Source organism: Acomys russatus, chromosome 21 (genome assembly GCF_903995435.1).
Source record: "Acomys russatus chromosome 21, mAcoRus1.1, whole genome shotgun sequence".
Taxonomy (NCBI): domain Eukaryota; kingdom Metazoa; phylum Chordata; class Mammalia; order Rodentia; family Muridae; genus Acomys; species Acomys russatus.
This window is the reverse complement of record NC_067157.1, coordinates 42,164,679-42,190,522: the sequence shown is the minus strand read 5'-3', so window position 1 is coordinate 42,190,522 and position 25,844 is coordinate 42,164,679. Positions and strand designations below refer to the sequence as shown.

General features: G+C 41.2%; 1 protein-coding gene across 1 annotated transcript in view; it reads right to left on the bottom strand.

The window, feature by feature from the left end:
* Adgb (androglobin) overlaps window positions 1-25,844 on the bottom strand; it is a 117,200-nt gene that overhangs the window by 25,509 nt on the left and 65,847 nt on the right. Inside the window, exons 14-28 of the mRNA XM_051164181.1 lie at window positions 25,685-25,718; window positions 24,565-24,745; window positions 22,962-23,025; window positions 20,992-21,094; window positions 18,243-18,384; window positions 17,339-17,453; window positions 15,016-15,183; window positions 13,769-13,904; window positions 13,077-13,214; window positions 10,674-10,767; window positions 9,698-9,832; window positions 9,055-9,208; window positions 5,598-5,785; window positions 2,088-2,272; window positions 1,227-1,426 (exon numbers count right to left, since the gene is read on the bottom strand). Of these exons, the coding sequence (XP_051020138.1) occupies window positions 1,227-1,426; window positions 2,088-2,272; window positions 5,598-5,785; window positions 9,055-9,208; window positions 9,698-9,832; window positions 10,674-10,767; window positions 13,077-13,214; window positions 13,769-13,904; window positions 15,016-15,183; window positions 17,339-17,453; window positions 18,243-18,384; window positions 20,992-21,094; window positions 22,962-23,025; window positions 24,565-24,745; window positions 25,685-25,718 (2,037 nt within the window). The remainder of the gene's footprint in view (window positions 1-1,226; window positions 1,427-2,087; window positions 2,273-5,597; window positions 5,786-9,054; window positions 9,209-9,697; window positions 9,833-10,673; window positions 10,768-13,076; window positions 13,215-13,768; window positions 13,905-15,015; window positions 15,184-17,338; window positions 17,454-18,242; window positions 18,385-20,991; window positions 21,095-22,961; window positions 23,026-24,564; window positions 24,746-25,684; window positions 25,719-25,844) is intronic.

Sequence of the window (25,844 nt, the reverse complement as noted above, 5' to 3'; positions counted from 1 at the left end):
CATATGTTTGGATATGTTGTGTCTTCATTTTCATTGAATTTTAGCAAGTCTCATTTATTTATTATTTATTCCTTGACCCAGTAGTCACTGAGTAGAGAGTTGTTCAGTTTCTATGAGTTTGTAGGCTTTCTGTTATTTCTGTTGTTTAAGTCCAGCTTTAATGCATAGTGTTCTGATAGAATACAAGATATTATATCAATTTTCTTGTATCTGTTGAGGCTTGCTTTGTGACCTACTATATTGTCAAATTTGGAGAAGGGTTCAAGAGGTTCTGAGAAAAAGGTATATTCTTTTGTGTTAGAGTATCATGCTCTGTAAGTAACTGTTAGGTCCATTTGATTCATAACGTTGGTTAGCTTCATTATTTCTTTGTTTAGGTTCTGTCTCAATAACCTGTTAAAGTATCCCACTGTTCATATCTAGGGTTTGATGTGTGATTTAAGCATCAGTAATGTTTCTTTTATGAATGTGGGTGTCCTTTTATTTGGAGCATAGATGTTCAGAATTTTGATGGATCTTTTTCTTTGATGAGTATGATGTGTCCTTCCCCCATCTCTTTTGATTAATTTTGGTTGAAAGTCTCTAACGATTTCTAAGTAGTATGATCAAAGCATCATCACAGAAAAGCCCCAGTCCCTGTGCACATTCTGTGACAAATCTTCACTTGTGTTTACATTAATGTGTTCCCTCTGTGTGCCTGCGCACATGTGAACATGTGTATACAGGTGCACTTGATGGAGGCCACAGTCAATTTCAGGTTTCTTCCTTAGTCACTCTCTATCTTAGTTTTTTGAGACAGAGTCTCTCACCGAATCTAGAATTTTCCATTTTCCCTAAGCTAACTAGCCAGTGAGACCTGCTTGCGTCACCCTCCCAGGCTGGAGCTACTTATGGATATTTTGCCCATTGAGCCACCTTCCTAGCCTTAATCAATTCTTCTCTCTCTCTCTCTCTCTCTCTCTCCTCATCCTCTCCCTTCCCTCCCTCTCGCTTTCTCTCTCGCCTCTCTCTCTCTCTCTCTCTCTCTCCCTCTCTCTCCCTCTCTCTCTTCCCTCTCTCATCTCCCTCTCTCTTCTCTCTCTCTCCTCCTCTCCTCTCCTCTTTCTCTCTCTCTCCCTCTCCTCTCTCTCTTTTTTCCTCTCCTCTCTCTTTCCTCTCTCCCTCCCTCCCCTCCCTCTCTCTTTCCTTCTCCCTCCCTCTCCCTCTCTTTCTCTCTGTTAATGTACCTGCTGTCCTGTGCTAAAATTTTCCTCAATAGTGGGTATGCTCATAACTTCGTCTTCCAGCAGAGGCATACCCATATCTGCCAACACACTTCCCGGCCTTCCCTTAAAAGATTTCTGACTTGTCTGGCCAGGTTTTCTTTTGGGCATCACTTCTGGCTCTTTCTTAGGTGAAGTATGAGATAAGAGAATTTGCTTGCTAGCTAAAAAGGAGAAACAGTATGTTAGTATATTTGATATTCATTGGTATTACTGATTTAATAGGCTGTATATATATATATGTATAGTTTGTGCTAATAGCATATAGTATACTTAAAAGGACATGCTTATTTTAAGAAGATAAACTTTAAAAAAAAAACCATTGGAGTCTTTCAAGTTTTCTAGTCTTAGAGAAGGTTATTGAGAAAGTTTACATGGGGCTGGAAAGATGGTTCATCAGTAAAGAGCACATGCTGCTCCTGAAGAGGACTTTTGTTTAGTTCCCAGCATCCACATGATACCTTAAAGCTACCAGTGGACCCAGTTCCCAGTGAGCCAACTCCTCCTTCTGACCTCTGTGGGAGCAACCAGGCATATGGTGCCCATTCAGACATGTAGGTGAATACTCATACAGATAAATAAAAAAACAAAAGCAGGCTCATGTATAAGAAATAAATTTTCTCAAAGTACAATCTTGAAAGGAGATTCCTAAGCAATCTATTGGTTTTGGAGCCTACTTAGACACATAATTACAATAGCATCACTGGGGTCAAATTCAGTGTTTTTCAAGTGGCAACTCATGATTTCTATTTTAAACATTTCAAATGTCACAGTACTACAAGGCTCTGTTTATGAATGCGGTTGACACCCCAGACAGGTACTTACACTGGGAGCTCAGTGCTTTTTCACTTCCAAGGAAGTAGAAGGCAGGAATGATGGCTTGCCCTTTGCCCACGGTGCTCACCATGGTCTCCTCGCTCTCCAGCACTTGCAGCTTGACGAAGGCATCGGATTTGGATGTGCGGACTTGTATTGTAATACACTGTGCCCCTGTCACTTTAATGGAGTACCTATTGTGAGAAAGGTTCAGCTTTATGAGAAAGAACACTGATCTGTCCCCCAAGTCGGTAAGAGAAATGGTGTGATTTTCTCATTCCCTCACATGAAAGTAAAACAGCTTTGTAAGGCCAAGGAAATGCTAAAATGTTAGTTACTGCAGACCTTGACAAAGGAAGCCAATATCACACAGTCGAGAAAAACAGTAGCATATGTTTCTGGCATTAGAAAATTCCAAGTAAGAACTGCATCTTTTCGTTAAGTATGATGAGAAGCCACTTATACCTAAAAGCCACCATTCTTGACAGTTACATGACCACCACTGCCTGTATTTTTTAATTAAAAATTGTATTCTAGTGTGTGTGTGTGTGTGTGTGTGTGTGTGTGTGTGTGTGAGAGAGAGAGAGAGAGAGAGAGAGAGAGAGAGAGAGAGAGAGAGTGAAAGGGAGGGATGACGGGAAAGGGGAGGGGGAGGGATGAGAGAATGAAATTGGGAGAGGCCCGCATGCAAGCACACATACACATGTGATATGGGGACGGAGAGAAGTGAGAGATTGAGATTGAAAAAGAACATATGCATGCAAGCACACATGGTTGGTTCTCTTTTCACCTTCCCATGAATTCTTGGGATGGAGCTTAGATTGTCATGCTTGAGTATTTCATGGCAAGCACTTGACCCTCTGAGCTATCTTTCTGGTTCTTATTTTTTTATTTTTGTTGTTGTTTTCTATCTCCAGTAATTCTTCACAAATGTCCAGGCCTTGATATAGGCTTTCAGTTACTTTAAGCAAATGCAAATACAAGTGGCAAACCCCAAAGCTATCGCTTTGCACTCCACAGTCCCCTGACTACCCTTCCACAGGGCCCTCCCCTTTTGCTTTTCTCATCAATTGCCTCCCACTCACTTGCTCAGCACTAACCGGAGTCTTGATTTGCACTGGCAGAATTCCAAGCAGTGTGCAGCTTCCATATGCAGGGAAACTTCTGCTCTTATCTTCTGATGTCTTGGGAGAGTCCAGCAGGGTTGAAGGGACCCTTGGTGACTTCTCTCTAGACACCTGTCCCCTCTGAGTAGAACAACTTCATACTGTCCCTTCTCTTTGAGTCTGCTTTCTCAGGCCCTCTGTCACTGATATCCCACTCATGTCAAAGAAGCAGTGCTCTGTTCTCATTCATAGATTGAAATCAACATTCATTCTACAGTTTCCTGGGTTCTCCAGGAGATTAAATGTTATCAAGGTTTCTAAATGGAAGCCTCGAGCTCAGCTCTCTCTCAAAGAGTCATGTGGTTGTTAGCGATGTTTACAATCAAGAACTGTCTTCCTACTGACTACCTTACGGATTATCTTCTGCCCTATGTCCTTACCTGAAGTAAATGACATCATTCAGACATTTCCCAAGGCAAATGCAATCAGCCAAGGCTTTCAATTTTACCTCAACTTTGTAAAATATTTTTTCTCTAGATCCATGCACCTCTTTATGGTTGGTTGAATTGTTATCTCTTCTTTGTATAAAAGCCATGTTGGCAACCTCACAAGGTCATCTCATGTGAAAATAATTTTTCACAGGAAAAGTTAAAGGATGTGGCCAAATCAATATGGCTGATGAGCTTAGAAAGGTGGGATTTAGAAACAGTTACATGATGCAACACCATATAACGAGGAAAACAGAAATTTGTAAGATGGATCCACACAGTGAAGAACATGAGTAGACAAAGAACACAGAGAAGAAGTTAAGAAACAAATTCTTCCCAGAATACCTTGGAGATACCCACCCTGGTGACAACTTGACTTCAGAGTGTGGAAGGAGACAATTTTGCCATTCAGCCACTCAGTATTGTGTCAAGTCCTTAACATGGCAGCTGTGGCAGAGCAATGAGCTGAAGTGTTTGCTGTTGCCAGGGTTACCACTTGAACTATCTTAGAGCTGTCTGTCTGTCCCTCTACCCTCTACATCCCTTTTCACTCAAGTCAACATCTGGAAGCCATCTGAGTGATATGTTAATATTCTACACGTTGACTATAGGAATTATAGAAAAAATCAGGCAGAGTATATTATTTAGCAAATTATATCAGAAAGACTTAAGTTTTTTCTTCTGAAAACCAATTCACCCTGGTGTGGTACTTTTAAAACACATGATCTCTTCAATATAAAAAAAGCCCTAGAAAGTAATAGGGCATTTTTTTTTAACTAGGTACCATAGACCATGTCTGTCATGCTTTTAACAATAAGAAGCAGCCTTTAACCAAGTAAATGGCTCTGTATTTACATGAGTGAATATGGGCAGTCATAAAATAGCTAAAAACATCTTAATGCTATTAATAAATGATAATTACATAGTACTTAATGTCAGAACCACTCTCATCGTTACAATCTTAAACATGGTAAACTACGACCAGAAAGACTGACATAAGAAGCAACAGCAAAGTGAAGGCTGTTTGTTGATAGATTATAAATGGCATTTATATGGTTAATGCATTTCTAAATTCAGGCAGAAGAGCATTTTCTATTAAAAAGAGAAGAAATTTAATGTAGGCCAATTATGCATTAGGCACTGTGCTAATTCCTATTTGAAAGGACATGTATCTGGCCTTCCATTTACATTAATTCTCATAAAGGCTGATGTACAAAGAATCAGCTAGAATGTATACATTGCCCAAATTGTTTACCATAAAATGGCATCTGGACCAGGTATTTATATTTGTGAATTTCAATACAAAGGGCTTACATTTTGAAAAGTATTAAGTGTCAAAATGAGGATGGAATATTACAAAATAAATAAGTGTGCTAGGAAAATAAAATTGTACAACTTACATTTCTGGAGGAACATTTTGTTCTGTTAAGAGGCAGCCCTGGCTAGAAGTTGGTGGCTGAGCAAGGACAAGGAACATTAGATGCTACAGCTTGAGTTTTACTCTACAGCCAATGGAAAACTAACACACATTTTATAGCACATGTGTAAATATTATGTTAGAAAAGTAACTGCCTTGGTAGTAAAGGCTAGACCTAAAAATTAAGAATGTGGGGTGACAGTGCAATTTTTAAAAGGAATATATTGGGAGTCTTGATTCCAAATACAACAAGTTCATGCAACCAACATAATGAAGACCCTGAAGGAATGGAGGAGCATTAAGACGACACGGGGAGAACACACAAAGTGCTGGTATGTCAGAATCAGAATTCAGAGCCAGGGTGCTCAGTATCCATTCACCAATGTTATTGTTAATTAGTTATTTTCACAGAATTTTGAATTTAATGCACCAGAATTATTAATTCATTTTAATAAAAATAATTAATATTTATAAAGAATGCCTTCATCTCTCTATTATGTAGTTATACCTGAAGAGGATTTTCTTGTCATTCGGGATGTAGTAGTCTCTGATTTCCTTTATGGTAAAGGTGTTGCATGGAGCATCTCGAGAGAGGAACGGTAGTGGGCTGTAAGAGCCGATGAGCCTCAGTTTCCATCGTGCACCTGACACATATGATTCGCCAGTATATGCTTCCGCCACAAACGTGTATCCCTTCTAAAAGAGAAGGCACCACACACATAGCATTCGCATTGTCACCAGTCTTTCAAATATGTGGGCCACTCATTGAAATAAATGTTATGATATTGTTATATCCTCATAGAGCCCAAGAGCCCCTAAGAACCATCAAGCCATTAACATTGTATTTAAAATTCTGCTTAGAAACAATCATCTTGAGACCCACCCCATGGGAGAGAGCCAAGCCCTGTCACTATTAATGATACTCTGCTATGATTGCAGACAGAAACCTAGCATAAATGTCTTCTGAGAGGCTTCATCCAGTAGCTGATGGAAACAGATGCAGAGACCCACAGCCAAACAATAGGTTGAACTTTTGGAGTCTTGTAGAAGAGTGGAAGAAAGGATGGAGGGAGGCAGAGGGGTCAAGGATACCACAAGAAGACCTACAGAGTAAACTAGCCTGGGTCTATGGGGCCTCACAGAGTCTGAAACACCAACCAAAGAGGATGCATGTGCTGGACCTCTGTCCCCTACACATATGTTGCAGAAATGCAGCTCATTCTTTATGTAGGTCCTCTAACAATTAGAACAGAGGCCATCTCAACTCTGCTGATTGCCTTTGGATCCCTTTCATATACCTGGGCTGCCTTGTTTGGCCTCAGTGGGAACGGATGTGCCTAGTCCTGCAATGATTTGTTGTACCAGGGTGGGTTGGTACCCATGGGTGGGGGCTCCCTTCTCTGAGCATAAGAGGATGGGGGAATGGGAAAGAGGTGTGAAGGTGGGGCTGGAAGGACAGGAGGGAGGGGGCTGGGATCAGGCTGTAAAATGAATTTGAAAAAAGAAAAAAAATCATCTTAGGACTAAGGGTGTATTCAAGTGATAGGGTGCTTGCTTAGCTTGTGTGAGTTCCTGTGTTAGATCCCCACTACTGTAAACAAATTCTGAGAAGGCTCACAGGTCAGTGTTCTAAATCGCATTGTTCTGTCTTTGAGGGATTATGACAGGAGTAGAGGAAACAACTGCTTATTTGTTTGACTGAAGAAGCATATACAGTTGCAAGCCTAAGTCCGGGGAGGGTCCTTGTCAAGCTTCAGAGCATGCCTTGTGGAAGTCCAAAGGAACAACCAGGTTCCTGCTGACCAACATGAGTTATAAAGAAGTATAACTCCATATAACAAATGCACAGGTAAATAATGACAGCCTGATGGATTTCACACAATGTAGGATGACTCTTTATCAGGTCTTCAGGCAGGGAACCAAGTTGGGTAGCATCCAGGGCTACATTTGACGCAGATTTACATTAGTTTTAGATACCCTCTAGTGTTCCACTATCGCTGGGGACCATGTCTGGGATATCACAGCAAGATGGTTCATCAATGCCAGAACAAATTATTTAATAGTTAAAACTGCCAGACTCCATGCAGGAAAATGACAAGGGCTTCAATTTACAGTAGTGTCTTCTAAGATGTGGTTTGTGAAATGTGGACCCTGTACCTTTTATGAAAATGGGTTTCTATGATGTAGTATATTTGGGAAGTATTGCATAATTTTCCACTCTGGAGATACATGTTAGCTTATGAAAAATCTTGAGAAATCTTGAAATAACAAATTAATTGTGTAGTTTTAAACTTTAGAATAGTGTGTTTTATAAACACCTGGAAGGACATGAATTTTATGGTGATGGTTGGAAACTGATGACTTTCAGGTACACATGTACCATCATGCTTTTCCGGTACCAGAATGCTAGTGGATGTCAGAGTCGACGGCCAGACTCTGCCAAGGCAGGGTAAGCAAGTCCTCAATGGTTCCTGCTTCACATATGCCTGTCAGATATACTGGGCCAGAAGACTGAAGAGGGTGCTCCAACATTATATAGTTTTGGGTGTCTGTTCAGGCGGTAAACTGTTATTTTTTTTTTCATTTTAAAAACTGCTAACCTACACTTCCCTTTTACCCAGGTAGTTAAAGTTATTCCTTCTCAAGTCTCTGATGGGGTTGAAGGCCAGATAGTTAATTTTAAAATTAAGCTTAGTTGTTTTAAGAGTTAAAAAGACACTTTTAAGTCTAGATAGATCCCTTTAGGTTGATATATGTGCGCTTTAATAGATGTTGATTTAGGTTCAAAACTTGAGATTTACCACAATAGAATATATAATATGTTCTACAAGGTTGCCAAATACATTTTGATTAAAAATTATGTGTGTAAGTCTTACAAATTGGTTTTTATAATTTTTCACAATTGTACTTACTGTATATAAAAATGGCCTTTTTAAAATTTAGACAGAAGAGGAGAGATCTTGGGGGATAATCTGATGTATTTTGGTGCTGATTACTGCTTGCTTTTTGACCCACCTTTTGCTTAATAAAAAGCCATCCCACCTGGGCAGGGCAGGAGATAGGTGGGGCTTAGAGAGGAAGAAATTCTGGGAAGAAGAAAAACCGCCACAAGGAGAAAGGAGAGAGACCTGAAGTAAAGAGAGGAAGGCCGCCATGGGTTAGCTGGAGGAGAAGCACATCGCTGGCGGCATGGATGGAGAATCCAGCCCAGATGACGAACATTAGCAAGTATTTGGGATTTTGGATGAGAGGTAGCTTGATAGAAGTTATTAGAAGCAGATGGCATGGGATTGAGACAGGGATCCCATGCCTGAGGCTCTACTATGGAAAGCAGTTTAAAGGATTGATATCTGCACTACCCCAGGTTAACTAAGGCTATCTTAAAATATAACAAGTGTTCATGTCTTAATTGATAGCTATCCAGACCTACAGGTAATACAGATAATTTTAAAAACAATAACAAAACAATCAGAAATTATAAAAAAAAGTTACATTCATAATGTTTTGGCTATCTGAATTTGGCAACCTTGACGAAAACATCTTTCCTATCTATTCTAAAAGTGAATTAGTATCTATCATATCTCATCTCTATCAACTTAAATTATCTATCTAGACCTAAAATTCTTAAGAGAACAAGGCTACTACTTGTGAGACAGAGGCACCCCTCTGACCTGCTTGAGTATAGGACCAAATGAACTCCTGGGACCCATTCCTGTTTTCAAAGTTGGTGTGGCTTTGTTTTCAACAGTGGACAGGACACACACAGTGTGTTCCTTCTGAAATGTAAAGTGTGTGACAGCAGTCACACTTGCTGTATCCTCCTGTATGGACTCATATTAGAACAAACAGGGCACCCTTCCTCCCAGTAGACAGCAAGCATAGCGGCTGCGCTTGCTGCTCGTCTCCCCGTCCAGCCCAGGCCTTTTCTCTCTGTTTTTTCATCTGGGGATTCATTGTGCACCTACCTTGTTTTTGGTGTACAGGTAAGGCACCACTTTCTGGAACACCTTGGGCACCTGCTCCATCGTGTCATTGTTCACCACATGTAGCAAACAGATGGGAAGTGTAGTATATACTTTGGGGACTAACATCATATCATGAGGAACCAAAAATGTTTCTCTGTAATTACAAAAGCATGAGCCTTTCTTAATGTGACTCTTAAAACGTGAAATAGAATTTTATCCCAAAGAATCTCTGTAAAAACATAAAGCTGCAAATAACTAAAAGGCTTGCCTTATCTTTTCCATGTCAAGTTACTATTACTGTGTCATTCTGATGTACAAATGCAAATGCCTATGTTATAGATCACTCATGACTTGTACCTAATATGCTGTTGCTTGGAAATAAATGTTATCTATCTCTGGTGGAAACAGACTGACTTATTATGGTTACATATTCACTGAAAATCTATAAATTGTTTCATACTTTGAAATAAGCAATATTGATAAAAATTCTCTGACATATCTTATATATGAAAAAATTATGTATCATGTATGAAAAAGTTGTGAGCAAATATGAAAGCAGCCTAGAGACCAATGCTTTTACTGCTAACCATACTTTCACTCCTGAAACTGCAGATCTGAACATTGCGCACCATTCACCACTTGCCTGAATACTATAAACCAAGAATTTGGAGGTTGGTCTGCATAGTTCACAGTGTGGTCAGCAAAGACCATCTTAGTTTCTTCATCTTGGTAGCATGGGTAAGACTCCATAGACTTACACTTGCTTCTAAACATTAGTCTAGAAGTAGAAAAAGAACTTGAGTATCAATGACAAAGCACTTTACAAATAAACTCTGTCTACAGAAAGAACATAGCCTCTGAAATACTAAAATACTAGAAGCCAAAGTTTCCTGGGTTACCATCAAAGAGGCACTGTGTGATTCATGGCATCTGGCATCAAGGGGGAAGAAGCACACTACAGGTCAGAGGGGAATGGCATCTTTCAAAGGCATATAAGTTGTCTGACCATCTTAACTGAAGTAGACTATAAAATTCCTAAGCAAGGAAATGACTGATGCTTGCAGAGGAAAATGAGGCTTGATGTTTAAGCAGCTAAGCAGGCAAAGCAGTTATAAAAATGGAGTCAGGGCCACTGAAGGAACCTGCTAGAGACTAGAGATTGGGACGGAGCTTGTGAGGTTAATGTGAGCCATGAGTTTGGAAAATTCGATTGCGACAAACTAAGGGTACCCACAAGAGGATAAGACTAGAAGTTTCATTCTCTTGAGTTTTCTGGTTCCCATAACTGTTCAGGGAGGCCTGTGGCATCTTCCACAACAGGGTGGGAGTAGGTGGAGCTGAGGGATGGCTCCTCCCTTCCTGCCTGAACCTATATCCAGCCTCAAAAGCACCACAAATGCTGGGTCTGTTTTCACAGTACCTCAGCAGCTATCTGGGATAAGGTCTGTTATGGCCACATAGCTAGTTCTTTACTGGAGACCTAGGAGTATCTTTAGGTTGAGAGGTGTTCTTTACCTTAGGAGTATCTTTACCTTAGGAGTATCTTTACCTTAGGAGTATCTTTACCTTAGGAGTATCTTTACCTTAGGAGTATCTTTAGGTTGAGAGGTGTTCTTTACCTTAGGAGAGACAGTGCGTATTGCTCCATATTCATCTCTAATAGTGCCCAAATTTTTTGAAGTATATCTGCAACAGTGGCATTTTCCTTTGTGTCTAAACAATAATAGCAATAACAACAGTGATAGTAACAACAATATTAAATCCATATGAACAGCGATCTTCTGCAGTTTTCATTTTGCAAGTAAAGAATTTGAAGTCCACTCAAGGAGTCAGAAGGTCCTTGTACTTACAGAGAAGTGCTAGGGAAGTCAGGGATGTTAATTACACAGGGCTGTCTCTTCAAAGAAAAGCATGTGAAACCTGTTTCTCAGATGTGCTTAATACAGTCATGACCTCAGTGCTATGTGTATGGCCAGACCACATTAGCTCCTTCAGAGCCTACCCCATCTTTCTCAGTTCATCTGTAGAGCATATCTTTATGGAAAATATTACTTTATAAGAGTTTTGATGTAGTCATACTCATGTCTTAAACTGTATTGTCCACTAGGGGTTGAGTTACTATCACCAGGAAACTTCTTTCCAAGTTGGTCTAAACTTAAATATACCTAAATTAAACTTCCTGGGTCAGTCTTCTGGGTAAGCATCTCAAAGTCAACTGGTCAGAAGACCACTCTCTTTTTCTTATGCCCTGCCTAAGCTGCTTCATTGTTCTGGTCAGGATCTGAAGTGGGAACTGTAGCATTTGCCTGATATAAGGGAGCCGCTTTGTCTGCTTGGCCAGTTTCCTTTCTGTATTTGTCACTGGAGTATGGTCTTTGAGATCCATTCAATGGATTTGAGTGGCAAGAAAGAACTATATGTGAAATTGCTTGCACCTTTTCAGTTTCCTCAACGGGGGGGGGGGGGGGGGGAGAAAGAGCACTGTATGACTAATAGTTACTACTTAGGAAAAAAAAACATTTAATCATGTAATGAATTTGATAAATGCATTAGTTTTTTTAATGGAGAAAAATGTGAAAATCATGTAATTATAATTTATTTCTATCTTAGCTTGCTCTTTCTTTCTCCTTTCCTTTCCTTTTCTTTCTTTCCTTCCCTTCTTCCCTCCTCCCCTTCTTCCTTCCTGCCTGCCTTCCTCCCTCCCTCCCTTCTTTCCTTCCTGCCTGCCTGCTTACCTGCTCTCCTTCCTTCCTTCCTGCCTGCCTACCTGTCTGCCTGTCTGTCTGTCTGCCTGCCTGCCTGCCTGCCTTATTTCTTGATCTGGCCATCCAAGTAAGCTTCAAACTAGCACTAGCAATCCTCTGCCCTCATCTTTCTGAGTGCAGGAAATACACGTGTGCATTATCATACCTTCATTTGTAATATGTTTCCATCACAGACTATTTACTGTGTGTTTAAAAAATACTTAAAAAATCTTTTCACTCCTTAGGCAAACATGTCAACGTTGTTAGTAAATGTTTTCCATAGAGATATTTTTATAACAAAATGTTTCAGTGAGCAAAAAAGTTCTATCAGAGATGAATCTTTCCTCTCAAAGGGTCAATGGATATTACATGATGAAAATGATTAACTACACCTTTAAATTTTTGATTTGATAAAACAGGCATTACTCCTTCCAAATTCAGCTGATATGCCTGAAACAGTTCCCTTCACAAATGTTAGAGCATTTTGAAACACATTCTTGCCCCTAACTTAACATCAGCTTCAGCACGCACAGAAGCACCGGCATCCGTTATTCACTTACTTCTGTGACACTCCTGCACCTTTCACTGCAGTGAAATTCAGTCTAGAAATGTGCAGGAACCTGCTGCAACCAAGCCTGGGATGACTGAAATGAACTCACAGGAGATTCGGAAAACTAAGCCGGTCATTTTCTCCATGAGTCATGGAATAAACATCCTATTTCAATGTGTAGTGTGCAGTATCAGTGCATGTGTGCATCTGGGTGGACACATGTGTGTGCAGTGCACATATGCATGCGCACACATACACGAAGCTGCCAAAAGTTGATGTAGGTGTCTTTCTCAGTTACTCTCTAATTATTTACTGAGGCAGGGTCTCCGGCAGAACCCGAACTCCCTGATGAGGCCCATCTGGATGGACAGCTGGCCACAGGGACAGCTTGGTTGCCACATCTGCATGACTTTTTTGTAGTACATGGGATCTGAACTTCAGTTCTTAAGCTTCTGCAGCAAGCTTCTTTTCTTCCTCATTGCCCCAGCCCTGACACTCACCCTTTCAGTAAATAGCCATTGTCTGTTTTTAACATCTCAGACACTGATGAGTTCAGAGAATGAAGAAATGAACTCTGACCAGCTCCTTGCCTCAGGGGATTTCAGTGGTTAATAGATAAAATTAATTAACTGTTCTGTAAAGCAAGGTGACTCTAAAATACCTTAGTGCACTGTAGAAACACTTATTCCTATGCTCTTGGGTCCATTTCAAGTGTCTTAAAACCATACCTGGTGTTCTGGCTTTGAAGAGCTGTCTGATATAGGTCCCTTTCCACACGGACTGAATTTTCACTGCAGCAGCTATTTCCTCGGGCGAATACTCCTTCTCATGTATCGGCATACAGTATTTAAGGTCTACCCATTCTGCTGGTAAGAGAAAGTCAAACACTAGATTGGGATTTAAATCTAATCCTTTCCCCCCAAAATTTTAATGCTGGCAGCTATGAAAGCCTTCAGGTATGTAAAATTCCATGGGATGGATTGAACATCCCATTTCACATTGTCCACTGAGTGAGGTAAAGGTCTGGGGAAGGAAGCTGTGATGTTCAATGACCTGCCTTTAACTTCCATCAGAAAGAAGCCAGAGGCTTCCCTCAGAACTGAGAGGAAACAGATTAGTGAGAATAGAAATGGACCATGGTAAGAGGAAGGAAGGAATTTGGGCATCTCCTCAGGATTCCTCAGTTCATAAGAGGCAGATCAGTGACAAGTACAGAGGAATTCTGGGTCCCCTGGGAGTACATATGACAAGGCTTAGTATGTTTCCTCAGCAGACCTTGGGAGCCCTTGGAGCATCCTAGAGAGAGCTTGACCTCCATGGCTGTCTGGCATATCTGTTGGCTCTGACACATAACAGCTGAACATACCCTTTTAAAATTATTCATCATTTCCACGCTCAGAGACGTAAAATGAGTCAGTACCTAAAGAGGCGTCCTCTGAGAAGGAATCCAGTACGTCCAACTCTAAAACCATGGCCCGGAATGCAAACTTGAAGTTTAAAGGAGGCTTGGTTATTTGACATTTTTTCATTAAACGCCACAAAGATATGTGGAAAACCTGGAAAAGATAAAAATATTCACACACACACACACACACACACACACACACAATTAACGACAGTGGGACAATCTAGGTTGAACTAATTATGGCAAGTGGAGCTGAATTGTTCTTTAATAGAGGATTAGCCTTGCCTGTTGAGTATATCTGCAAAGGTTGTGTATGTTTGAATATGTGACAAGGTGGACATATGTCATTGCAGATTCAGCTGAATGTCTGGGATGTATATTGTATTCTACCTTAATGTCCATAAAACAATTTCCTTCTTTTCTGCCTGGCAACAATATCCAACATCAGCTTACGTGTGAGTAACAATAAAAATATTTTTAAGGCAAATAAAATTTTACTTGTGCTTACACAAGCTTACACAAAATTAGGTTTACTGAATACCCTGTATTTTCCTTCTGGGCATGAAATCCCTCTCTGAAAGGTTGTGATAAGGTCTAAGGCATTTTTTTTTTTGTGGTCACAACTGGATATTATTGTCATATGCAGTGAGGACAAGTGATCTGTGACACATCTCACACTGCATAATACAGTCCCATAACAAAAATAATTTACCCTGAATGTCAATTGCTCAGAGGCAAACAAGCAAACAGCAAACAAATACAAGTAGATGTAATGGGATCTCCACACAGGTGGGGTGAACAAGTACCTCTCAGGTTCCTTCCTCATGAGACAACCCAAAGTACCCTGACTTCCCTTCCTTCCTACAGGCTATCTAGAAGGCGGGAAAGCTGCTCAGCCACAGCAGAAGCTTGTGTTATATGAGGGAGGCTCCTGAGGGCATCTTGAACTATTGGAAAAAAAATAATAACCCTGCTGGCGAGTGGCTGCATCTCCTTGTCCTTTCTGGAAAGACATCATTCACAGTTTAGCAGGAGCCTCCAGATGAGTGGGCCTCAGTAGCTCACAGCAGCCATTAACATACTCTTTCAGGAAATGTTTCGCCCACTTTCTCAGCTCATTCCTCTAGATTCCCCTCAGCCTCCTGAAAGGACTCTCCAAAGACACTAGTTCCACGCAATCCACTCCCCTAGACTCAGTACTTGGAGTCCATCTCTCTGGTGGGAGGGCTCCTGCTGTGAGCATCAGAACCAGAACTGCTTACCCGGAAGTGCTGAGCAGTGAGTTCTTTGTTGTGGAGGGGGAAAGGGTAGTGAGCTGCTTGCAGGTCCCTCAGAGCTGCAGACAGTTTACCTTTGTCTTTGAAACTAGTAATTACATTTCCAATAGCCTTCATAATTATTAGAGACTGTTCCGTAAACCGGTAGCTCTCCTGTGAAGACAGAAAGGACCTGTGGTGGCCATCCTCTTGGTTATTTGCCGGCAGTTACATTTGCAAGTATAAGGAAATCCTCTGATTCAAGGCTACTTTATTTATGGAGAATGTCTGGGAGACATGAGAAAAGGACTGGAGGTCCTACAAAAAGGACTGTGGAAGAGAAGCAGCACCGTGGTAGAGTTGGGGAGACTCAGGGTATTAACGTTAGGAGTTAGTTCTCTAAGGTGTCTAGAAATCAGGCTGAGAGAGACTGGGATTTCAGGGAGTGGGGCTGAGAAGCTTGTAAGGAAAGGGTCTTGCAAGATAAAGACCAGCATGTGGGCTAGCTTGGGCTGCTGGCTCCCTCCACTAGCCATTCTGACAATCAGTAAGAGCTCTGAGCTGACAGAGGTTCTAGGGGACAAGCCAGTCTGAGACGTTTGAAGACTGCTGAGGTTGGTGTGTACTGGGTAGTGCTTGCATTGCCTGGAGCAGTACGTGCCTGCTTAGAGGGAGTTAGAGGAAAACTGAGCCTTCTTTCCTCTTTCTTTAAGGGGTATCATAGTTTCATCACTGTTCCCTGGATGCCCACAGGACTGAGAGTAGGCCCAGCAAATGTGCCTGGACAACTCAGATGGCCTGATGGGTGAGAAAGTGTTGTCAAACATACAGATGCCTTCTCAGCCAACACTTGAATACCTGCCTGATCCTTCTAACCATCAGTGCTGAGGAAGGTCTTTCCTAGTGGTGGTCTAAGTAGACTAAGTCTCTACCCAGAGGAATACTTAGTTACGTAGCATTGTGGGAATGATCAGTTATGACTCTGGGGATTAGGCTCTCTCAGCTCATGGGCAAGGGTGTGCCCTTTGCATCTCCATTAGAAAAAGGGCAGAACAGAGATTAGTATTGACTGCAATATCCCTTATAACATAGGAGTATATACCATCCTATGGTATAAAAATAGAAAATCTTACAACAAAATAATCACCAGGAGCTAAGACTCCTGTAAGCTGGATAATGCACAGCACATAAGGAGAACTGTCTTCCAGAAGAATTTGAAATAAGCAAGGTAAAGCAAGCCATGGCCGCAAATGCTTATAACCCCAGATCCTCAGGAAGCTATGCAAGGTGACCCTGAGTTCCAGGTTAGCCTGGGTTATATCATGAGCTCTTATCTCCAAAACGCCAAAGTAACAAACACAAATAAAAATTCCAGGACAGTCAAGGAAACAAAGGATACCTTAGAAGAGGAGGTCAACTTGTTCTTCCCCTAGTGTTTGCTGAACAGACCGAGAAGCACAGGGAAGACAGCACAGCCAACAGAAGGAAGCCTTGAGAAGCTTGTAGAATCCTGCTAAGACCACTAGGGGGCATAAATTAGGCTTGTCTGGGCCATCAGAACAGGACCGGAAAGATCCATTCTTCAACCCTCTTGTTGCTACAAGGTCTCCCAGCTGGCTGCCTTAGAGAATCCCGTATTTGTGCCATCTGGAGTTTTAGCTCACTATCTTGGACGTTTAGTTTGTTTCACCTGGGCGTTTTAGTCAGAGTTACTGGTGGTGAGGAAGTACTGGGATTCAGACAGCAGAATATACCAAATTCTAAGTGCCGACAGAGAACACCGTAAACAGAGAGAAGAGGTTAGTGGCCTTGCTGCACCCACTTTATCTTCAGAGCAGAGAAAGGAGCAAGAAGAGACAGTCATGGAAGAGGAAGAAGTGATGGATGCTTGTAGTGAAACACGTTGACTCCTCGGAATCCCTGAGTTATACACTCTAACTGCCTAGATTAGGGAAGGAATGGAAGGGGGAGAAATGTTCAAATTTTAAATGTCACCCAAAAGGACTTCACTGGTGCTTTACCCCTCCAAAGGACCAATACACCTACCGGATATACTGAAAAAAATTAAAGACTCAAATGTGTAGAGGTGAGAGCAGTTGTCGGGGAAGAATTAACTGTGTTTCGCTACAGACTTTAGACTGCTAATTACACAGATTTCACATGTCAGCATTTGTTAGAGGATATAGAAATAGTTTAATAGGCTCTCAAAGGAGGGAGGAATAAGCTAAATACATACATGCATACATACATACATACATACATACATACATACATACATACATACAAATAGGATTGATACCAGAGAGGGAGTATTTGCTAAGATATTTACCGGCTCAAAGTTGGGCAGTACAACATCCTCATCCCCAATGACAAATGTCACCATGCTGCAGACATGTAAGGCATGTCCCACGGGGGAATAAGCACTGAAGAGCAGCATATGCCTCCTAGAGAGAATGGAGACCATGTGAAGACTGCGTCCTATGTTGAACATATTTCACCTCTGCTAGTTATTCGATCAGAGTTTGGAACTTTAAGTCCAAGTTTGCAGATTCACAAACACGTAATAATTTCACATATATGAATTCTCTACCTCCTGCCTAGTGTCTATGTCATTCGAAGCAGAGATGACCACCTTCCTCAGTCTCTCTTTAACTTTTTACTGATCACATATAATTGATTGATCTTTGGGTAAAATTCCAGTAATAATATTTTCCATTTGAAGTATGAGATAGTATTCAAAGTTGTATATTCTAAAATCAAGAAAACACTTCCATTGTATGTAATTTCTTTCAAACAGAAAATGGGATGTGCTTGTCTAGTGTTATCACAGTTAAAAATAAACATCTAACAAAAACACATCACGTGTGAAATTCTAGGTTGGAGGGAAGAAATTCTACTTTACAATCTAAATGGAATCTATATTTAAGCAGAATTCTTGTTAAAGAATAGTAAGATTTATGAGAACACAGGACATATTATTGCTGGATTCATGTTAGAAGCCCCAGGTGAAGCAGGGTTAAGCCATGTCTTTCATGTTTAGCCCTAGGACCTCCCAATCCTTTGTGGCCCTGAGAATGTCATTCATTGATAGGATTCTCTCTCTCAAGAATCCCTCTGATAGACAGGTACCTTGTCGAATCACTCCATGGAATAATAATGAAGAGCTCCCATTTTTTGTCTCATTAGCAACAGTCTAAAAGACTCAAAAATGGGAAAATGAAGTCAGAGCCTACCCGACAGGCAGGCGCACCATGGCGGCTTTGGTAGCATAGGTGTGGATCCTCAGAACAGAACTGAGAGGCTTGAGGGACTTCCAGGTGATTTCTTCAGCTATCAAGAGCCCAGGCTCCACGTGAGGACTATCTTTTGTTAGGGCTTTGGGAGAAGAGACACACATTGAAATAGGAGTATATGAAAGGACAGCTGGCCTCCATTTGCACTTGCACTGCTTTCTGTCCAGTAACAATATAGGTGATCATGAAAGGCGGATCAGGTACTGAAGATATTCCAAATGCCTTCTTGACATGCGAGAAGCTAAGAGTGTAAGTATGGGAAATAGTCCCTTGCTTAGCTGTGGCTCTGCCTCCTTGTACAGTTTGCCTTTGATAATTATCTCCTCAGATGAAAAATTAGGATGAGAAAATTGAGAAAAGGAGAGCATACAATATATTTCATCGTAGTCTGTCAAGAATTTTTAATCATCTCTATGTGCATGATTAGAATATCTTCCCAGATGCAACTATAATGTGAAAAATCATGTAATACCCAGAACAGTAGGAGGGTTCCAAGATGGTATTAGAGAAAATAAAATTATTCCCCTGTCTATCTAAGTGTTTGCCTTTCAAATTCAAAGAATCTTTGAATGTATGTAAAAGTTGCAAGAAACAAAATTTAACTTTAAAATCATGTGAGTTTTTCTTTAAATGCGCATCAATAATTATTTTTCATCAGTGACTGAGAGCAAAATGGATTTTGACTTCCTTCCAGAAAACTTTCAGGATGAAGACACTAGGCCACAGCATCCTCACTCAAGTAGAATTCCAACGTCCTGGAACATGAAGACTTCAGAGCTGGAAGCTAAGTTGCTGTCTTAAACTCAGATCACTACATTTTGGAACGTTTATTAAATGAAAATTTATTTTGCACATGCTATGTAATATCCACCATTCAAACCAATTGGGATCCATGCTGAAATATAAAAGCCCCGACCCTTAATATGGTCAGAATACCCAATGCTTGAGTATTGGGACATTTGTTGAACAATTATGATATGACATGGTTAACCTGAGTTAAAGATACTCTTTAACAAAATAGGCCAAAAGAGTCAAAGAATAATCAGAAGTGTGTATCCTGCATCCTTCCACAAGGCATGGAAGTCAACCCACTAAAGTGAGAGGCAAGACAGGTTAGGGCCTTGGGGAACTTGTGTGGGGGAAGTGAGGCCTGCTGTTTCTCACTAAAGTCAGCAGCATGGCTTTCAACTAAAAATGAATGGGAATAAGAGTAGATGTGAAAGACTTGAAGACTGCAAGGTTGAAGGTAATACTTTATGAGAATGAGAGTGGGAAAGTGCACACTAGGGAATGCCTGCAGAGGGGAGCTGCCTGAGATCAGCGTTCCTCAGTGTTGCGTGAGCTGACTAGGAGGGCTCTTCCTTCTTTCAGTCATATTCTGATGCCTTTTCTGCAGCCAATGATTAGGCAGTGTTGAGCTTGACACTAGAATGCTTAGCAGGAAGGAGTGACGTAAAGAGGTAAGGGCAAGTGTGTTTATTAGCCAGCATGTTCCAACTTGTGGTTCATGGCCATGAGTGGCTTTACGCAGCTAAAGAGAGCCATTCCTGCAGCCTAACACAGAATCATTAATTTACTCAAAACATTATGAGATTTCAGTTTAGTTAAGTAGATTGCATGGTTCCAGAGAGTGAACTTTGTGGCTGTCACAATGTCAAAAACCTGGGCATGTCTTGTAGGGTTCACAAAAGGATAAAATGACAGTGACTGGCCAGAGAATTTACCCTGGAGTAGAAGAAAGGCGGTGATGCAAAGAGTGATGGACATAGAAAGAAAAGTGTAGTGTAGATGGACATAGAGCTTATTAGAGTCAAGAATTATAAGCCTGGGAGAGCAGAGAGGGCGAGCTGAACAGCAGAGATGGTGGTTAAAGAGTGGAGACCTTAGCATAAGGATGGCAGAGATGATGCACAGCTGTCAGGGATATATTTCCCAGTATAACGATGGTGAGTATGGGCTATTGCTCTATCTTCTACTGTTAAAAGAAAGCACTCAAATTTGTATAGTTCATAAAGAAAAAAGAAGAAGAAGAAGAAGATGGCTCATTTAGTCTAGAGTCTAGAAATCCAAGGGAACTGTCCTGGATTCCAGGTTAGCACCCAGTCTACCTGTATAACATAGCAATGGGAACTGAATATGTGCACAAGCAGCCAAAAACATGCAGAGGCTCCACGCTATACCAGCCCCTTCTCATTAGGTTATATTCAGTCTGAAACCAACGTTAACCCAATCCATATGCAGCAGCTTAGTCACTTCCCACAAGCCTCTACTATATGCAGATTTCTCTAACTGGACATCAGCACAATGGGGGACAAACCTCCAGTACAGGACCTTAGCGAAAAGGGGGTCACAGATCACGGAAGAATCCAAAATAGACAAAATACAAAAGATCATTGTTGATCATTGTCAGGTCAAGTAAAAAACAAGACGGATGACAAGTAGATGTGAAAAGAAGTAAGACTAAGCATGCCAAAGAGGTATGACTAATAGAGAATTGGGTGGCAAGAATCAGCACCGTGCCCAGTGTTGGAGGGGCAAGAGCAACAGAGGCAGTGCAGTCCTGTGTAACTCCTGGCAAACTACAAAGAGTTGTCTTCTTCACCCATGGCTGGGAAGTTTATCGTGCTATGCTCCCGAGCCCACCTGTGCTCTGAGCATCCAGACGCTCGCACTCTCAGAACCCTCTTACCTCCGGATTCCCCCCAGCGCACCAAAGCAGAAAAGCAAACCAGTAGTTCAATGGGCTTCAGGCTGTCCACAAATAGATAGTAGGGCACACGCTCCTCTGAAAACTGCAAGAAAAAAGACCAGGCATCAAGCTTAGCAGTCCATTCATCCGGTCAGTCACAGTGTAGCTTATGCACACTGAGAAGCTGACTACATTCTATGGACCACAGTCAGTACATTACAGTTCTAAGCAGATGAAGTCATTCTGAGCAATAGTCTGGTGGCAGCTGGGTCTGGGGCCTCTGAGAGACGAGCTGCTGAATGAGAAAACTCTTCTCTGTGAGCAAAATAAAGGAACAGCCAATTCCAGAGTAAAGTGGTGAGAAAGGGAGCAGGCTGAGGGCAGAGTGTCAGCTATGGACAGGCAGGAGGACACAGATTGAGCATGACAGCAAATGCAACTGCCTAGCAGGGATGCATTCAGGCATTTTACATAGCCGTACAATGGTTAAAACAACAACAACAAACCAAATCCTTTCTCATTCTTTTCATAAGATCTTCAGAAATATAACCACTGCTTGCTGCTAACCATGTAAGGTAAAGTTTTGTTTTGGAGATACAGTGAAATGATTGGTCAGACTGGAGTTCTTGGGAAAGACAGTTGACACAGCAACCTGTTTAGAATGTTAGTGTATCCTATGGAGAACTGTGAGGATGCCTAATTCCCGAGAGAATGCAAAGCAGGATGACCAGGTTGCCAAAGGTACAAATTTATACGTAGCAAAGCAAGGGTTGAAAATAAAAGCTTGATGTTAACACTGTACTCATGACTATGGTCTTGTTATTGCTTCCAGCCCTACAGTTCTTTAATGCAATTTTGAATGATGACATACAATAAGAATATTCAACAAATATAATTGTTACTATGCTGTAGAACTATGTCATCGAAGTGCTACTTTACCACAATATTTAAACAACCATTTAATATAGGAATCACACCAAGAAAAAGGAAACCTTTTTATCCAATAAACTATGAAACAACTACTAGAAATGTCTGGCATGGCATAAGATGTTCTAAATTACTGACTCCTTCAATGTTTTTTATTAGTTACCATCCAAACACTTATTTCATGTTTTCTTTAAATTCCAATATACTCGTGTGAAGGACCTTGGGTCTCCCAGGTCAACATGTGTCTGTGACGGTGAGTCTCTGTAAGGGCCTCATTGTTAAATGTTCATCAGTGGCTGTCCCCAAAGCCATCCATAAGTGATGTTTAAAAATCTTTCACCCAGTCTCACCCTGAGCATCCAGAGGCTCTCTGTGAGGTGTGCTGTGGCCTCTGGCTCTGTGCTAAGTTGGCAGGACCAGTGACTAAAGGCCAGCGTCAGACCATAGTCAACCTTTTCTCTCAGGCTGCATGGAAAGCTCTGAGCTCCAGTCTCTAGAATATATCATGTTCTCACAACCATGTATGCTATAAACATTCAGGAGAATGAAAGATTCCCATAGACATGCCATCTCATTTGCTAAATTGACATTTTTAAAGGAAAAATAATCACCATCACTTTATAAAAATAACATCAAAACAAAGAATAATTAATTACATCACTACGTATGCATGTATATTAAAATGGTTTCGAAAAGTGCTAACTCTAGTAAATGACAGACAACATGTATTATGTATACTGATATATAATATATAAATATATAATGTAACATTATATGTAATATATATATATATAAAAGCACTTTTCCAAACATCTTACAAGCATTATCTCAGTTATACCCCAACCATGTGAGTGACTTTTGGGGATGCAAACTGGTAAAGCATTGCTTATGGCCTGGACAAGCGGTGATTAAAAACCTGAAAATTGATGTTTCAGTTATAATTGTGTAAGAGATTTATAAATGTCTGAGACACTTAGAATCACTTTAACAAGTTGATTCTACATAAAACTTATTCATAAAAAAGGAAAGTTTAATGCAATTACCTTGAATTCTGATTTTTGAAAATTAAGACAATAAGAACTTGGCTTGTGGAAAATATATATGTGGCTGAAAAAGAGAACATGTATAGTAGGTTATTGCCATTGCATGTAAAATTCGTACTACATGTTCAGTTTGCTAGACTCAAATAATTTTATAGCCTTTTAGAAAGTGCTGCATTTGTTGTTCTGAATGATATATGCTCTCAGTGGGAAAATTCGTCTTATTTAACAAGTGTGTAAGGAGGAGCTGAGACTGGCTAGAGTGGGGTTTGTTTGATAACGTGCTATGTGGATGGATATTCGGTGCATCCATTATTCCTTTTCACCAGCAGAAGAGAGCAGGTGCAGAGACCCACAAGTCCTTCCCCTGAGAGAGAGAGAGCAGAGAATCCCAGGGAAGATTGGGAGGAAAGACTGTAGGAGTCAGACGGATGGAGGACACCAGGGAACACGGCCCACTGAACCAACTAAGTAGAGCTCAGCTGAGTTTTCACAGAGACTGAAGCAGCAAGCACGGGGCCTGCTTGGGTCTGCTCTAGGTCCTCTGCGTGTATGCTGTGACCGTTTGGTGTATTTGTGGGACTCCTAACAGTTGGAGCAGGTGTGTCTCTGACGCTTTTGCTTGCTCTTGAGACTCGTTTCCTCCTATTGGGTTGCCCTGTCCAACCTCAATATGAGGGCTTTTGTCTTGTCTTATTGTATCTTGGTTTCTCCTCTTTGGCTGTCATTTCTTAGATGTTTGCTCTTTTCTGAAGAAGAAAGAGAGGCAGAATGGATCTGGAGGGCAAGGGAGGTAGAAAGGAGCTAAGATGAGTGGGGTGGGGTGGGGTGGGGTGGGGTGGGGTGGGGTAGGGGGAACTGGTTGGCATGTATTCCAACAGTAAATTTATTTCCAATAAAAATTTTAAAAGTTGAATTTAAAATTATGTGAATTCCCAGCTGATATTTGCTTTCTTCTTGAATGATAGTTAAGAAGGAATAGATTATATGAACAATATACAAATGTGCAGAAATTGACCCTGCTATGAGCCTGTATGGGATGCAGCTCAGGATTTAGCCAGGAGAACCTAGTCAGATGAATGGCATTTGAATGCTGTATTTGCTGGGGTTCTGTGTGTGTGGTGTGTGTGCATGTGTGTGTTTGTGTGTGTGTGTGCGTGTGTGTGTGTGCGTGTGTGTGTGTGTGTGTGTGTGTGTGTGTGTGTGTGTGTGTGTGTGTAATCAACTTGACAAAAGCTAGAGTCCTCAAAAAGGAAGGAGCCTCAGTTGAGGAATACCTCCATGAGATCCAGCTGTAAGGCATGTTCTGAATTAGTGATAAATGGAGGAGAGCCCAGGCCATAGTGGATGGTGCCATGCCTGGGCTGCTGGTCCTGGCAGGCTGAGCAAGCCATGGGAAGCAAGCCAGTAAGCAGCACCCCTCCATGGTCTTTGCATCAGCTCCTGCCTCCAGAATCCTGCCCTGCTTAAGTTCTTGTACTGACCTCCCTTTGGTGAAAACAGCAATGTGGAAGTGTAAGCCAAATAAACCTTTTCCACCCCAACTTGAGATTTGGTCATGGTGTTTCTCCACAGCGATGAAACCCTGACGGAGACAAATACTTACTGAAAACAGACACAAAAGTCTTCAAAGTCCAACCATATTTCCTTGGAAGCACTTTCGTTGATTGCCACAAGCTCTTCCTGAGACTTGTCCTGTGTCACTGTTATCAGGTTGATCAAGTCCCTTTCTAACCCGGCAGCCTCGGGCGGGTGGATATCCCCCTGTGCAACCTCTGCCTGCTCCTCTGGGAAGGGGAGAGGGCAAATATGTCCAGAATATATTACACTGTTAGGCAACAGGCTGCTGAAGTATGGAACATGAATGGTAGGGCATATTTCAAATCCAAGTCCTGTTTATGGGAAGTGAGATGATCACTTCTGTGCAGGCCTAAAGTTTGTGACGGTATTGTTCTCACGCGTTACGATTTTGTAATTCAGGGACGTTGAACTCGCTTTGGTAAGTTTAGGAACACGTTCTTTAGAAATTGCAAAGTTGCAACAACGATTACTTAACTTATGTGCTAAAATCTGCTACAGAAGGAGTGTGAAAAGAAAGAACAGTCCAGAGTGCAGAAGGCAAGATAAAAACATGGCATGTCTGTTGGCCCTGATTTGTTCTGCTAGCCCTTTAATTACGCTCCTTGGTGACCATGGGACCATGGATTATGTTTGTCAAGTACTGTCATAAAACTCATATAGAGCCTTGAACCAACGTCGTATATATGTGTATGTGGCATTTCTTTAGGATTTGAGTCCTGGTCAAGTCTTTAGTTAGTAACAGGAACTGGCAATGGCTTCAGTACTTTGACTACAGCATGCATTAAAAGTCATGAACTTGTAGACAGACATCTGTAAACTCAGCAACTTGGAAGATTAAGAGATTGAGGCCAACCTTGTAGGCCAGTCTGGGAGATTCAGTAAGATCCCGTCTTACATGAAATAAAACACCAAAATAAAATAACCATATGCCCTTTACTCACAGACTCGTGTTCTCCTTCATTTCTATTCTAGTTTGAATTGAACCTGTGAAAATGTCATATGTTTCCAGTCTGGAGTAGACAAGAATTAGTAAATCATAGGAGGTGCTGAGGCAAGGAACGGGAGAACTAAGACTGCTGAGAAGCAAGGCTTTTGTGTACTTTGAATCAATGGGAGAGCAAAACATCAGGAGATTGCTAATTTACCTTTTCCAGGTGTACTCTGTGATGGAATATTAGCCTGCAAAGCAAAAAAGAACAAATAAAAGTATAAACAAAATTGCACAAATTAGAAAGTTATATAGGCTCTCTTTAATGGCTTATGGGAACTGTGAGTCAGGAGGGACACAGAAGGACTCTTAAAGTA